The sequence below is a fragment of the Rhinolophus hipposideros genome, assembly GCF_964194185.1.
Source record: "Rhinolophus hipposideros genome assembly, chromosome: 6".
NCBI lineage: Eukaryota > Metazoa > Chordata > Mammalia > Chiroptera > Rhinolophidae > Rhinolophus > Rhinolophus hipposideros.
In genome coordinates, this window is record NC_138052.1 from 9774813 (window position 1) to 9790647 (window position 15835).

The 15835-nt window shown below is 39.8% G+C and overlaps 1 protein-coding gene across 2 annotated transcripts in view; it reads right to left on the reverse strand.

Moving 5' to 3' along the window:
* CFAP221 (cilia and flagella associated protein 221) overlaps positions 1-15835 on the reverse strand; it is a 126549-nt gene that overhangs the window by 24532 nt on the left and 86182 nt on the right. The window contains exons 22-24 of one of the 2 annotated variants that reach the window (XM_081052840.1): positions 14969-15061; positions 12774-12869; positions 8853-8974 (exon numbers count right to left, since the gene is read on the reverse strand). In XM_081052840.1, the coding sequence (XP_080908966.1) occupies positions 8866-8974; positions 12774-12869; positions 14969-15061 (298 nt within the window). In that variant the 3' untranslated portion in view covers positions 8853-8865. Of the gene's footprint in view, positions 1-8669; positions 8975-12773; positions 12870-14968; positions 15062-15835 lie in introns of those variants that run through there. The other variant, XM_081052839.1, reaches the window with a different exon arrangement.

Genomic DNA, 15835 nt, shown 5'->3' on the forward strand with positions numbered 1-15835 from the left:
TGCATCTCTGCAAAGGCTTCAGAAAGCATCCAGCCAACCTGGATCCCTGTCTTCAGGAAGGCCCACATCCCAACCTTGCTCATTCTTTAACGTTTATCCAAACCCATCCTCCCAAACCCTGTTAGAAGAGACAGCCTTAGTGTTCTTTAGTGCTATATGTCACCCCCTCACCAACGGAAAGTTCTCTTTCACGCTCAACTTAGCTACTGGAGAATGGGAGATGGATGGTGGAGGGTGGGGAGGGGAATTGAGGAAGATGGGGTGGTAAGGACTCAGCTTCACTCCCTCAACAAATACAGATTGAGATCCTAATAATAGCTGATATTTATTGTGCACTGTGCCGCCAATAACATCCCATTCAATCCCACAACAACCCCATGGAGTCAATACTGTTATTTCTGCCTGTTTAATACAAGTCAAAGAAACTGCATGAACTTGCTAAATGTCCAGAGACTACACCCATATGCATATTTATCAGGACTGCACTTGATGACGTTCTGCATTCTAAATTCACCTACCTGGTTCAACTTCTATTTTTCCTCTAGCAAATATGCTCTATAAACATACATATCCATGGAAAGATAAATGATATTAAACCCATAGTTTTCATATTTCTTTTACATTCTTTGGTTCAACAAACATTTATTAAGAATCTACATTGCAGCAAACATCTCGCTGTGCGCTGGGTGTACAGAAATGAGTAAGACGTGGCCACTGCCCTTTTGGGGCAAACTTACCACCTGATTTGATTTCTTTAGATCCAAACTGATGGCTTTTAGAAACAATAGATACAAATTATTTACTAATTTGTATTTTTCCACACTACTTATTTAAAAGAACAAATAATTAAGTAAAATATAAATATCATTACGTAATACCTGTATACTTAAGACCCCAAATTTGAAAGTTTATATAAAAAGTAAAAAAAGATATGTAAATCTGTAATATTTCCATTGATTTTCATGTGGTAGAGAGAAGAGTGGAATGGCAACCAAGAAACATGGATTCTGTCCAAATCTGACTTTTCTGTTAATTGGGCAAATCCATGAATCTGTCTGGGCCTCAGTTTCCCCATATGTCATGATAATAATAGCTACTCTGTGATTCTCAATGTCTTAGAACATTGTGAGGATCATTGAGAAAATACTTCATAAACTGAAAGTGCTAAAAAAGGAAGCAGTTCTAATTACTTGTAAAATGAAGCAACTGTAGTGAATTATCCTGAGGTTCTTTGGTTTGATATATTTTTGGCTTGATAGAAAGAATGATGTGATAACCTGAGTAAATGTAAGAGAGAGGGAGCTGGTAGGTCTTCAGAGACAGCCTCTTAACCCTGAGCTCCTCATTCATTCGGCCAACCCTTGATTATATCCATGATCCCTATGGAACCTAGCTAACTGAATCCACAGGGAACCCCTAAACTTCACTTGGTCAATGATTTCACTGAAGGAAATTTTTCTATGGGATTGATCATGGAAGACAATACATACAAGGTCTCCTTGCTTTTTCCCTCTTAAAGGTGGTCTGAAAAAAGGAAGAAAAGCACAGATGATCATCCAAATTTGGAAGCTGTTTTTTTCTTTTTTGCTTTAAATTTTTTTTTTTTTAGTTTCAGGTATACAAAACAATGTAATGGTTAGACATTTACACACCTTACAAAATGATAAAACCCCCCAATTTACTACCCCTCTGACATCATATATAGCTATTACAATACCACTGACTATATTCCTTATGCTGTACTTTACATCCTGTGACCATATATATGTATATGGGAGATGGATGGTGGAGGGTGGGGAGGGGAGTTGAGGAGGATGGGCTGGTAAGGACTCAGCCTATATATATATATATATATATATATATATATATATATATATATATATATATATATATATACATACACACACACACACACATATATAAATATGGCCAAAAATTGTGTAAACATTAGTTTCAGATGCACAGAACAATGTAATAGTTAGACATTTACACCCCTCATGAAGGGATAACCCCCCTCCCCCAGTCCACTACCCTCTGACATCGCACACAGCCGTTACAGTTCCTTCATGGTGAGAATCCCAGGCTACTTCCGAGACAGAAGAGGCCTTTCTTGTGGCATCCACCAGGTGGCACCACATCCCCAATACAGTCACACAACCATTCCAAGGGGCCACAACTATAAGACGGCCCTTGGACGGCAGGGAGAGAAATAAAAGAAATTGGCTCTGGTTTATAGGTGGGGAAGCTGAGACAGATACAAATACATGTACTGACATGACAGCAAGATCAAAGTCAATATGACAAGGCCTAAGCAAGAAAGCTCACACAGATAATGCAATGCTGAGTGCCAGGAACAGAGGGAGATGGGGTAGGCAGAGTTAGCCAGCGGCTCAGAAATGGCTGGTTGGGTGTGCTGAATGAAGGCAAAGTGGTGTTGAGTCTGGATGTCAAGGGAAGCAGTTCCCTGAACAAGTATTGACTGGGCCATTCGCTTCTCAGTAATGGCAGGGACTAGATACCCTGAGATGAAAGACTTAGTCCCTAACTCAGAAGCTGTGCAGGGCTGAGGACCAGAGGCCTGGGGAAGCCTGAGCAGAAAGTGGTGGGTTCTCAGGAACAGCACGTGCAAAGGTGCAGGATGTGACTTAGTGGGAGATTTTCAGAAAACTGCTGAGGCCAGTGAGTGCAGAGGAGGAATACAGAGGGGAGAGTGGGGTTCTCAGCCCTTGGGGGCTTTAAAAAAAATGACCAATGAGAAGTATAAACTAGAAACTAAAGACCCCCTGCAGGGGGTGGGTCTGACCAGGGTAATCAGATGAAGGAATGGGAAGGAGTATGAATGAGGAGGGAGTGACACTTCCCTGAGTCTTTCCGTATAGCTCAGGCTCTTAGAACCACAGTGGCAGTACATACCGTTCACGTGCCCAAATATAAACAAGTAACTGAAACTGACAAGGATGTGGGACAAGAACAATGGTGATCCTAACTGCATCCTAAATGAGTCATACAACCACACTGAGGGAAAGGAGGGAAAAGAAAACTAACCCTAGTAACCTTGGAAGCTTTCTCTAATGCCAGAGACAAAAAGAACACAAATACTACAATATACTTAGTTATTACATGTGTTTCCTACAGGGATTAGGTTAGCAATTCTGACATTATTTTATGGATATACTAAGATTGAACAAATAAGTAAATATACGAGCATTGTGGACAATGAGAGCAGGGTTAATCACTGTAGGAGAAGTTACAAAAGAGGAACGGGGGAAAGCCAAAATGAACCTGGTGGTGCTGGATTGTAATCAGAAATAACAGTATCAATTCATGTTTTTGATTAGATAGATAGATAGATAGATAGATAGATAGATAGATAGGTAGATAGATAGATATATGTATGGTTATATGTGTGGGTTAGTAGTATAAATGCATATATTTCCTAGCTCTGTCCACTGAGTGAGATCCAGTAGCAAGGAGCACCTAGGTCTTGGCTTCTAAGTGAAGGGTACCAAAGATTTGTTACCCTAAAACTGCTGTTTGGAACATTGATCTTAAGCTGGTTATTAAGAAACAAAAGACTCAAAAAGAACCTTTGATCTTCTCCCTTTCTTGCCTAAGAGATTCAGATGGAAAGGCCTGCTCCAGGAAGAAAATCTTGGATGTTCACCTTACCCTAATTTGAATTGAGAGGGATGGTTGGGAGGGCTCCAGGCAGGAAGAGGCCTGGTGGCTGGATTACTATGTCCCATTATTTCTGGGTTGCCTAGACGTTTACCTGCCATGTATGTTCTGCTCTTCCTCAACTACCAATAAATTGCTTACTTCCTTTGACATCTCAGAGCCCTACTCCCCTTTCCACTGTGTCCAAAATGTCCTGTATACCCAATTTTACCTCACTATCTTTGGGAATTTTCATGCTTATATGAATTCCCTATGTGCACATATAAAAAAATTGATTTTCTCCTGTTAATCTGTTTCTTTTAATTTGATTATTAGCTCAGCTAGAAGAATTTAGAAGAAGGAGGTTTTTTTCTTTTCTTTCTTTTTTTTGCCACCACATAAAGATCATTCTCCAATAAAAGGAGCTAGAGCTTCTTGGAGAAATAAGGCTAAGGCAGAGAAAAAACAAGATAAGGACTTCAGGGCTGAGGCAGAGGAAAAATAAGATAAACTTGGAATATCTTGTAATGCTGGAAAATAATGAAGTACTTTAAAAAGGATGGGGGGGCATGTTGAAAAGACAGATTCAACCTGAAGGAGCTCCCAATGGCCAATGTTGGAACAATTTGAGCAACAAAATAAATAATGATTGTGTCAAATTATAACCCATATAATAAAATTATCCATTATTGAGTAGAGTTGCCAGATTCAGCAAATAAAAATATAGGACACCCAGTTAAATATGAGTATCAGATAAATAATGAATTACGTTTATAGTGTAATGTGTCTCAAATATTACATACACTATTGGGACATACTAAAACATTATTCGTTGTATATCTGAAATTCAGTTTTAACTAGGCACTGTTGTCTCTGGCAAACCTAGTTTCGAGGGGTGGCAACTAGGCTTTGTCTCCTGTTGTCAGTCCCTCTCCATCTCCCCATGGCATTTCCCATAGGGATTTGGTGCATAACTGAGTGATAAAAACTTCTGTTTTGTACATGGGCTGGATTGGTCTTCAAGACATGGGCTTCACAGACACAAGCTCACTTGTTTACCTATTATCTTGAATGAAAACAGGAAATGGTCACTAACAACATTTAATTGTCTAAAGTATGTGAGGAACTGTCTCAAACACTGTAGCTAGGGTTCTGTGCCTAAAGAGTTTTGGTTTTATGATGGAAAAACAAATCCCAGAAAAATGTCAGAATCAGAGTTAATGAAGAGCCCTTTCAAAATTGTATATACAAAAGATCCAAGGTGGCACAGTAAATAAACACTGTGCCTGTATCCTTCCATGAACACATTAAAATTACAACTAAATTATAGAACAATCAACATGGAGAACCGTCTGAAGTCTAGCTGAACAGAAGTCCTATGACTAAAAATACAAAAAAGAATCCACTTTGAGACTGGTAGGAGAGACAGAGATGTGAAATGGGCCTGAAACCTGTGTGTGGCAGTTGAGAATCAGGACGGATATCTCAGTCAAGTAGGTTCTCCCCACCCCCAGAGGAGTGAGAGACCCCAACCCCCCACTCCAGGCTCCCCAGCCCAGAGTACAGGTTCCAAGAAGAGGAGCCTCCACAATATCTGGCTGTGAAAGACAGTGGGCGTTGCAACTATCCAGGTGGGACAGAAGGCAGCAGGAAACCCAGACATTCTCTCAAATGGCCCTCGCACAGACTCACTGTTCACAGGCACTCACCTTGGGCTCTGGCAGAGGGATGGTGACTCGAGAGGCACTGGAGACATAAGTGGGGGAGGGGTGCAGACTGAGGTGTATGGCTTTGAAGGGAAAACTGGAGGACAACTGACATTTTTCCTTTATGAGGTCCTCCTCCCATGCAGCTGGCAGGCGGCTACCATCTTTCCCGTGTTGAGCCCGCCTCCACAGGTCAAATCTGAATCTGATTGGCCTGGTGAGCTCCGCTGCTCCACCTTGCTGACTCACTGGGACCCCGCCCCACCCACTCCCCCAACACCAGAGGCACTTTTTCTGTGAGCAGACAGCCCCACCAGCATTGTACTCTTTCTTGGAAAACTATTGGAGGCTGGCAGGCCCCTGGAAGGCAGCAACTAACTTCAGTGTGCTCTGAGACTTCTGCTGAGTAGCTCCAGGCTCAGCACTGGCACCAAATTTACATTAACCTGGTGACCACAATTCTTCTTACTCTAGTAACTCCCAGAGACCCTGACTCGCACAACTTGCATATGGTACAAGGTTCTATCAGCAGCTGAACCTTCAGGGAGCTGGCAGGTGGCAGCAGACCTCGGGTCATCCTGGCTTTTTGCAGAGCTACCCCAGGCCCAGTACTGGTGGCAGACATCCTTGGTTCAAAGGGTGGCCTCTCCCACGTGCCTCCAGGTTTAGCACAGGCAGTGAACAACCACAGATTACTCTGTAGCTCCTACCAGGGAGTTCCCAAACACTCACAGGCAGTGGGTAAACTGGACCTGCACGGGAGCCCCTCCCAAGAGGCCCCAGAACCAACATAGTTGGAGGTTGGCTTCGGACCACAGCAGAACACTGCCCAAGTAGCCCCACAAGGGGCACATACATAGGGTGGTCTCAAAAGGCACCAAAGCCCACTGGGGCAAATCCCACTCAGTGGGCTCAGCCCTCTGCACAGCATCCTGCAAGCTGCGAACATTCCCAACCCCATAGTCAGTCAGCCTAAGGGTCAATCCCACTCACTGACATGCTAGTAGCAACCAAGGCTCAACCATAACAGGGGGGCACACACAATCCTCACAAGAAACACTCCTAGAAGACCCGGAGCAGGTGACCAGGGAGACTGTGCCCCTGGGCCCCACAGGACATCTACTGCATAAGGCCACCCAGCCAAGACTGGGAGACATAGAAAATATATCTAATACATATTAAAAAACACAGAGAGGCAGGCAAAATGAAGAAATGAAGAATTGTGTCCCAAATAAAAGAATAGGAGAAAAATCCAGAAACAGAACTAAACTAAATGGAGGCAAGCAAACTACCAGGTACAAAGTTCAAAACAATGGTTATAAGGATGCTCAAGGAACTTAGTCAGAACTTCAACAAAGAGATGGCAAGCATAAAAAAGGGCATAGAAACTATAAAAAAGAACCAGTCAGAAGTGAAGAATACAGTAACTGAAATGAAGAATGCACTACAAGAAATCACTAGCAGACTAAATGAAGAAAGGATCGAATCAGCAATTTGGAAGACAAGGTAGCAGAAAACACCCAATTGGAACAGCAAAAAGAAAACAGAATCCAAAAAAATTAGGATAGTTTGAGACCCCCTGGGACAACATCAAAAGTAACAACATTTGCATCACAGGGCTTCCAGAAGGAGAAGAAAGAAAGCAAGACATTGAGAACCTATTTGAAGAAATAATGACTGAAAACTGAATGACTGAAGGAAATAGATATACAAGTACTAGAAGCACAGAGAGTTCTAAACAAGATCAATCCAAACAGACCCACACCTAGACACATTATAATTAAAATGGCAAAGGTTAAAAATAAAGAGAGAATCCTGTGTTTCCCTGAAAATAAGACCTAGCCAGACAATCAGCTCTAATGCGTCTTTTGGAGTAAAAGTTAATATAAGACCTAGTATTGTATATTATATTGTATATTATATTATATTATATTATATTATATTATATTATATTATATTATATTATATTATATTATATTATATTATATTATATTATATACCTCGTCTTATATTATAGTAAAATAAGACTGGGTCTTATAGTAAAATAAGATTGGGTCTTATGTTAATTTTTGCTCCAAAAGATGCATTAGAGCTGATGGTCCGGCTAGGTCTTATTTTCAGATAAACACAGTATTAATAGATTTTTGGTGGTAATAGATGGGAGAGGGTTGGGGATCAGGGTGAAAAAGGTGAAGGGATGAAGAAGCACAAATTGGTAGTTACAAAATAGTCGTGGGGACATAAAGTACAGCACAGGGAATATAGTCAATGATATGGGAATAACTATGTATGGTGCCAGGTGGGTACTAGACTAGTCAGTGGGATCACTTCTTAAATTATATAAATGTCTCACTACTATGTTATACACCTGAAATTAATATAAAATAATATTGAATGTCAACTGTAATTGAAATTTTTTAAAAGGGGGGAAAGATAAAGAGGAATAAGAGGTCCAAATTTCCAGGTATGAAACAAATAAGCCATGGGGATGTAATGTACAGCAAAGGGAATATAGTCACTAATATTGTGATAGCATGGTACGGTGTCAGATGGTTGCTGGACTTATCATGGTGATCACTTCTTTAGGTATGTAAGTGCTGAATGACTATGGTATACCTCTGAAACTAATATAACATTGTATGTTAGCTATATTTTTAATAAAAATATTTTAAAAGAATTGTATACACAGTCTGATATCAGCTATTTAAATGTATGCATAGAAAAAAATGGAGGGAATCCATCCAAATACAATTGGATAATTATGGGTTGTTACAGCCCAAATATCATCAGCCATACCTGCTCATGCAAGTAAATGGAGCCATGTTAACAAACACAATCAAAAGCGGTGGTTTTTACTGATAAGTTTTCAGGGACGCCTGGCCCCTTGGCAATGACCTCCTGCCCCAGGTGCTTCTGAGAGTCCCCAGAAGGCTGTTTTACCAGTTGTTCCCAAACCAGTCTGCGAGCTCTAGTTTCCCACTATGTCCCCTCCATTTCCAGTGCCCCCCTCGTTAGTGTCTGCCATCCCATAGCTACTCGGGAAACCAGTGTCCTTACCAAGGCTGATCTTTCTGGGAGTGGCTGCCAAAGCCAAAGTCAGTGACGCTCAGGGAACTGATGGGGATGGTTCTGTACAGAGGTAGGAAAGCGACCCTTCCACAAAAGCTTGCTCCCTCTGGCCCCCAGGCACCACGCCACAAAAGACTCAGGAATGGTTGTCAGCACCAGCTCTTAGCCTCTCCTCACAGTGGCTCATACCTTTCAGGAAGCTTTCTGCCAGCACTAAACCCTGCACCAAGAAGCTTCAAACATTGCCATCATACTAATGACATTTTATTTTTAAAAAGAAAAATTATAACAAGAATATATACATCATCATCCACATTTCAATTTCTTTTTCACTAGAAACTTCAGTTCCCAAAATGGCTGGAACATAAATGGATACAAAGGACCACAGTGACCTGCAGAAAGCAAATGACAGCAACTGACCTACTGATGATTTTTATTCTAGAATCAGGTACGAGTTGAGAGCTTTGGCCCGCAGATTCTTCATCTCCTCCAGCACCTTTTCTCCTGCCTTCTCCACTGGTTGTGCTTGGTGTATTACCTCCCTAAATAGCAAGAAAGCCAGACAAGGACATATCAGGGCACTTCATAAAACACTCGAGTGATCACCAATGTCCTGCTGCTGGGCTCAGGGTCACCAGTTATACCTCAGTGACACTTTAAGGATATATATGTATAGTGATAATTTAATTACCAGTGCAAACCCTTGGCTGATGAGTGAGCGATTCGAATCTGGCTTCCAATCTCCGCTGCACCAGTTTCTTAGCATGGCTGCTACCTCAACTTTCAGTTTCCGTTTCCCGATGTACAAATGGTGGTGATTCCCATGTCCCACCACTATTGTGAAGGTGAAATGAGACATTACGACTAGACATCCTAACACGATGTCTTCTAGATGCTCAGTGGGCAGTAGTTGATTTTTCATGTTTGTGAATAAAGCAGGCACACAATATCTCCGACTTGACACCAGCTCAAGAAGGGTGGGATCCAGAGGGAGGCGTACTTGGATCGAGTAGTGGCTGACGTGAAGCCCAGACCTTTGCTGGGAGTGACTAGGGGTTGCTGGGTAGAACTTTCCAAATATCCGGGAAGAAATGGGCAGTACATTTGGTTCAAGGGACGGATGTCCAAAGATCTTGAGCTCAGCGATATGATCTGCCTACATGGATCCATTATAAAATCAAGTGATTCTGAAACATTTTCTAAAGAAGGTGAAATGTCAAGTTCTGACAAATGTCTGGCAGTTTTGAAAAAGTGGAAATATCTGAAAATGGAGAATTAAAATGTTCTCTAATGCGTATAATTAAAAAAAATTAATTTGCACCATTTTATGGAATCGATTTTAAAATAGGGGTCACGGGGTCACGTCTCCCTTTAAAGGGGTCATGTCTCCCTTTAAAGATATTAATGATTGAGTGATATTGTGAAAAATCTAAGGAATGTTAAATGATGTATCAGCACCTATAGTTACTCTCAGAATTTCTTAGATGTTGTACATGATTCCCCTTGGTGGGTCTTGAGAGAGCTAAGCTCACCACTAGGATAGAATAAACTTTCTGTGGTTAATCATAATCATTGAGGGAGAGCAGATGGTTCTTTGCATCCAGGAAAATATTATTTGCCAGAAACCAAATGTGGAAGTTAAACCCCACTGATATGTTTCTTTTGTTCTGTCCCTGTCTGTCCACGCTCTGTGCGCGTGTCTGACAGTGAGGACTCTTGGTCAGCTTCTGGCTGAGGCTGAAGGAGGTGAGTAAACAGGAATAAGCAAGGGCAGAGACAGGGCTTCAGATAATACTTGACAGGAGCTAAAGAGAATTTATGAACCAAAGAACTTTCAAAACTCATCTATCAGATATCAACCTGTTGGAGTACTATTCAACTAATAAAATGATAATTATGCTGACAATTTTGACATATTAGAAGAATGTACATAAAATAATTTAAATTGAAAAGTAGGTAAATTCAAAATGGATGGATATGTGAAAATGTGTAAAATGTATGTGTATTTTGAAAAAATTGGAAGCTAATTCGGTGTGCAGAAAATATTTAGAGTTTATTGTTAGTTTATTTTGTTTGGTAAAATAGCTGAAATACATACAAAAGGAAAGAGGATATACTATTTTGGGTGAATATATGAAATAATAATTTCTATTTCATGTACTAATAATTTGATAATCAAATCGCATTCAGCATTAGCTCTGTAGTATAAAGGATGAAAGCCATGATAAAGAGCAAATGAGCAAAGAGGCACTGGATGTTAGCCCACTCTTGAGGCAAGCTAGTCTATGTCCAGGGGTAAATTTTGAAATAGGAAAGAAAAAGTTTTTATTTAAGACTCCTAATCAACTGTTTGAAACCTGAACCAAAATGCAATGCAAAGAGCGTCTATTTGTCAAGGTGTAAGAAGTTTTATGTGCCATGTAGTGTAACGTGATAGTGTTAATTAACTGATGCTTGCTGAAAATCTATTTAACATTTTTATTTCCTAAATTTTCTTTTGACCAGACACTGCCAGTCTACTTTTTTTTTGTTGAGAAGTTCTGGTTCTTGTAGTCCTCTGAAACTATCATAAAACCCCCAAAGGAACCCCAGACTACTCTAAGACATGTGGGCATTCCTTTCAGAAAAGGTAGGTCCTCCCAAAATACCCCAAACAAAGTTGGAAGACAAACTGAGAAATTTACAACATATACGAGAAAGGGTAATTAGCCTTAATAGATGAAGGGCTCTTATAAATAAATAAGAGATAAACATTTCCTACAAAACAGGCAACACAAGCCCCTCAGAAAAGAAGAAGAATAGTTGACAAATATAGGAAAATTTTCATGTCACTTATAAAGAAAAAAGTTAAAATTAAAATAATAAGATGGACACATTTTAATCTATCATATTGGTAAAGAAGAAAAAAATTGATAGTGTTCCATGTTGTTCAGGGCATTTCAATGTGGGTGGTCCTGGCCTGGGCTGGTAGGAGGTATGTTGATATACTTTTGGGATGGCAATTAAACAGTATATGTTAAAACCTTAAAATGCATATTGAGCTAGTATTAACATTTCTAGGAATTTATCCTAAGGAAATAGCTTGGTAAGTTTGCAAGGAATTGTGGCACAAGGGTGTTTACTGAAGCACTATCGGTAACAGCAAAACACTGAAAAGAGTTTACATGTTCATCAGAAGAGGGTTGGTTAACTAAATCTCATCTACCAGTGAAACATAGCGATATTTATATGTCTGTATTTATAAGTATCTGTTTATTTATATTGCTAAATAAAAGTGTAGAAAACAAAATAATATTATGATTGAATTTTGTTAAAACATACATATATGTATATTTATTTACTTAAATAAACATTTGGAAGACCATACATCAAAATGTACAAGTTGCTGCCTGTGGGTGGTAGGATTATTGTTTTTCTTTTATTCTTTATATTTTTCTGTATTTCTGATTTTTTCAATAAGAACCATTTTTTTAAAGTAGTGAAAAAGCAGTTTATTAGAAAAAAGTACACTTCAAAGAGCTAAAAGTGGGCCCAAGCAGAAAGCAGTGGCTCAAGGCCATTATTGGAAGAGAAAGTACACTCCAAAGATTTGGAGTGGGTCCCATGCAAAGGAAAAGCTCAAGGGGGAAGAAGCATTTCTTTTAAATAAAAAAAAAATTGTAGACGTATACCTAGAATTTCAAACTTACAAACCACATGTACTGCATGTGGTTATTTCCATTATAAAAGTATTCATCAAACTAATTTCTTGAAGGATGATGATGAAGTTCTCTTATCTTTGGCCCCTGATGTGGGGGCAAAGAGAGGAATTAACATTTGCTGAGCGTCTAGTTCACATCAAGTCACTAACTAGATGCCTTTATGGCCTTGTCTCATTTAACCCTCACAATCAGCTGTGAGCAAGAGTTTATTTTCTGCTTGGTACAGATGAGGAAACTGAGGCCCAGTTACCTAAGATAAGTAACCTGGCTGCACACCTCATATGCAGTAAATGGTGGAGCTGGGAGCCAGCCTTCCGTCTCATCTGGCTCCAGAGCCTGGGTTCTTCGTACTGAATGAAACTCATTCAGCTATCGGTAAGAAACAAACACATGTCTGAAATTAAACGATAAGCAAATGGAAAAATGGGATTCTGTTTTTAAAGTCTTCCTTGCCAACAACTTTTGAGGGAATGCCATTGTGCTAAAAAATAAAATGCATGTCTAAATCGAAAGCATTGGAAACCCCTCTCCCTTGAAAACTGAGATACTTAGATTCAGACAAAATGACTGTTCTGCACTTCAGGTAGGACAAATTTTATCCAAGGCTACCTCTTGATTAGGCATAAAAGCATCCACTTACTTTTCTTTTTTGGTGTCTTTGCAGTCCAACATAGGGAATTCCACTTTGATCATTTCTGGAGTCAACATAACTTCTATATTCTGTTCACAGAGCTCACTGAAAAGGAATATGAATGATGTTTAGCTGGAACTGTTTTTTTTCCCCAAAAAATAAAATAGAGAAATATTGTGATCACTCGTTCTACCTATTTTTGTTGGGTCTGTGTTAAGAGAAGCATAAGGCTGATAAATTGCTTTCCACCAATGAACCATGGTAGGAATAGCAGAGAATTAAAAAACAATTTTAAAAATGGGGTTACAGAATTCATATCCTTTTCAAGTGCACATGGAACATTGACTAATATTAACCATATCATGGACCATAAAGAAAGCCACGATAGGATTCAAACAGAAATCAACTGCAAAGAAGATAAAAAAATCCACAACTGAATGAAAAATTAAACAACACATGTTTAAATAATCTATGGGTGAAATAATACATTAAAGGGATCGAGGTTATTTTAATCTTGTGATCTGCTATCCTCTAAAGCGGGGGTCAGCAGACTTTTTTCATAAAGGTTTTGCAGGTCAGAATGGTCTCTTGCATAACTCCTGCTGTTGTATGAAAGGAACCATAAAAAACACTAAATGAATGGGTATGGTTATGTTACATTAAAACATTATTTACAAAAACACAGGCCAGATTTGGCTGTGGGCCACAGTTTGCTGACCCCTGGGCTAGAGCTTTGCTGTTTGGTGGTTAGAGCTGGGTCACTGCCCACTGCCATGTCAGTTGGAGCAAAGTAGAGAGAGAGCGTGGGGAGGAGGAGTTACCCTCACTGCTTTAAGAGTCCTGACCTCAGAAGCAGAATCTCTCACATCTGCTCACATTTCTTTGGGAAGAGCCTAGTCAAACGGATGACAACTCAAGGGAGACTGGAAAATTTAGCCTCTAGTTTCCACAACTCTATTACTTTAGAAGAGGAGGAGAATAATTTATTTATTTTTTTGATAGCGGCAGTCTCCACCACACTCGGTTAAAGAGAAATGCTTCAAGATCAGCAAAGGCCTCAAAATTAGGAATTACAAACAGGAACCCTATTTAGCAGTGACACATAAATAGAGGCACTCCTAGCAAGCTTCTGTTAAGGAAAGTACCTGTAAAAATAGCAAAAGTTGTTCTCCGACCTATAAAATTGAAAGCTAACAACTGCTAAGGACGTGCTATGTGCGAATCACTTATGCTGGTGCTTTGCAACCAGGCTCTACCCATTAGCAGTTTCCTGGTCTCTGAGGGGGGGATGACAACACCACCTCCTTGTGGGGTTCAATGAGACTGCTCGCAAAGCCCTGTGCCTGACCCACACTGAGTGCTGGGCAGATGTTAGATTATGCTTACCATCTTCATCAGTAGAAGTAGCAACGCTTTTAACTCTAAAACCCCCTATGAAGTAGGCACTATTATTCTCATTTCAAAGAAGAGGGAACTGAGTCACAATAGTCTGCACATCTGTGGTGCGTGGAGGAGGGGCTAGCTATGTTTTGGTTTGCTGAGTGTCTCCCCAGCGGCCCTGCCAGACAGGACTTGTTCCTCTGAACCTCAAGCAAATGTGTATCACCTGGGCCTGGCTGTCGCATTCTCAAGATGGCCGCATGCAGTGGTCTGAGCAGAAGACACTTCAGCCTTCTGAGCGTTCAACACTCGTGTATTGCCAAGTATCATGGCACGTGGGCAGGTCTTAGAAGGACTGGATTCAGATATTTAGGATTTCACTAATTGACTATTTACATGTAAAAATGTTGAAATGGGCACAGCGACAGGAGATTCAAAGACTTGTTTTCACTCGCTGTTGGATGCTCATCAGTAAAATCAAACTTAAGTGCCTGGTTTTGGGCCTATATTTCTTTATGCCTCTCCAAGGCCTACCTATCTTTCAAGTGCTGACCCAAGTTCACATGACCACTGAGGCCTTCCAAACCTCTGCTCTCCCCTGCCTTGAGCTCCTGGAGTGCATAAAAATCAGCAAATTTGAGACCTTAGAGACTGTATTCTCCACCACGAATTTAGCATCTTATCTAGTTAGAGGTATGGCTGGGTGTTAGCCTTATCTTGTTTGGGTTGCAAGCTCAGTCACTGTGCTTTTTCGAAATCTCTCACAGCACCTACTATATTTTTGGAAAACAGACTCCATTAGAGACCAAAGGTAAAAACTGTACCGTTCGATGGTTTCCAATCTGTCTTCTTCTGGTAAGGCATCAAGAATGGCAGGGACATTTATAGGAAGCAGAACTGAATTGAGGGAATCACAGCTGTGGAAAAAATCACACAAGCAGCCAAGGATAAATGATCACCTCAGTAGTCTTGGGGCCTTTGTACAATTTTCTAGAGCACTTTTATTTTACTCCTGCTGAGGCCTTTACTATTCTGTCCTTCACTCTTGAAAACCCACCAACATTTCCCTAGAAGCAAAGGGGAGGGGATGTGATAAGTACCAGTCAAATCCAAATCCAAGAGAATGTTGCCACACAAGACATTCTCCAGGGCTTATAAACAGAAATTTTGAACTTGCATTGTTCAAAATTATGTATTTGGGGGGTTGGGAGGCAGTGTAGTTAGAGAGTTCACTTTTTTGTTCTTAATTTTTCCCACCTTTATACTCTTCCTTAGTTATTCTGTTCAATTTCAAACCTTCCTCCCAATCCTTTATATATTGTTTGGTATTATAAGTTTAAAACATTATATAAAATTCCTTAACATTAAAAAATTGAAATAGGGAGAAAAATATATTGTTATCTTAAAAGATGGCAGATCTTGTTTCAAGATGGTAGAACATCTTGGTCTCTTATTTGGTCTCTACTCCTCATAAATCTTTCAAATGATATTAAAGAAATAAAAACTGAACACACTACAAAAAGAGATTAGGAAAAATGATATAAATGGATAAAAGTTTTTAACAATTTTCTGGAATATATTTCTTTTTTCTTTTGTCTTGTTTTAAAGTCCTCTTGTAAACAAATCAGACATGAATAAACTTTTATAATGAACTAGCAAACAAATCTTTTTAATATCTATCTTTTTTCTTG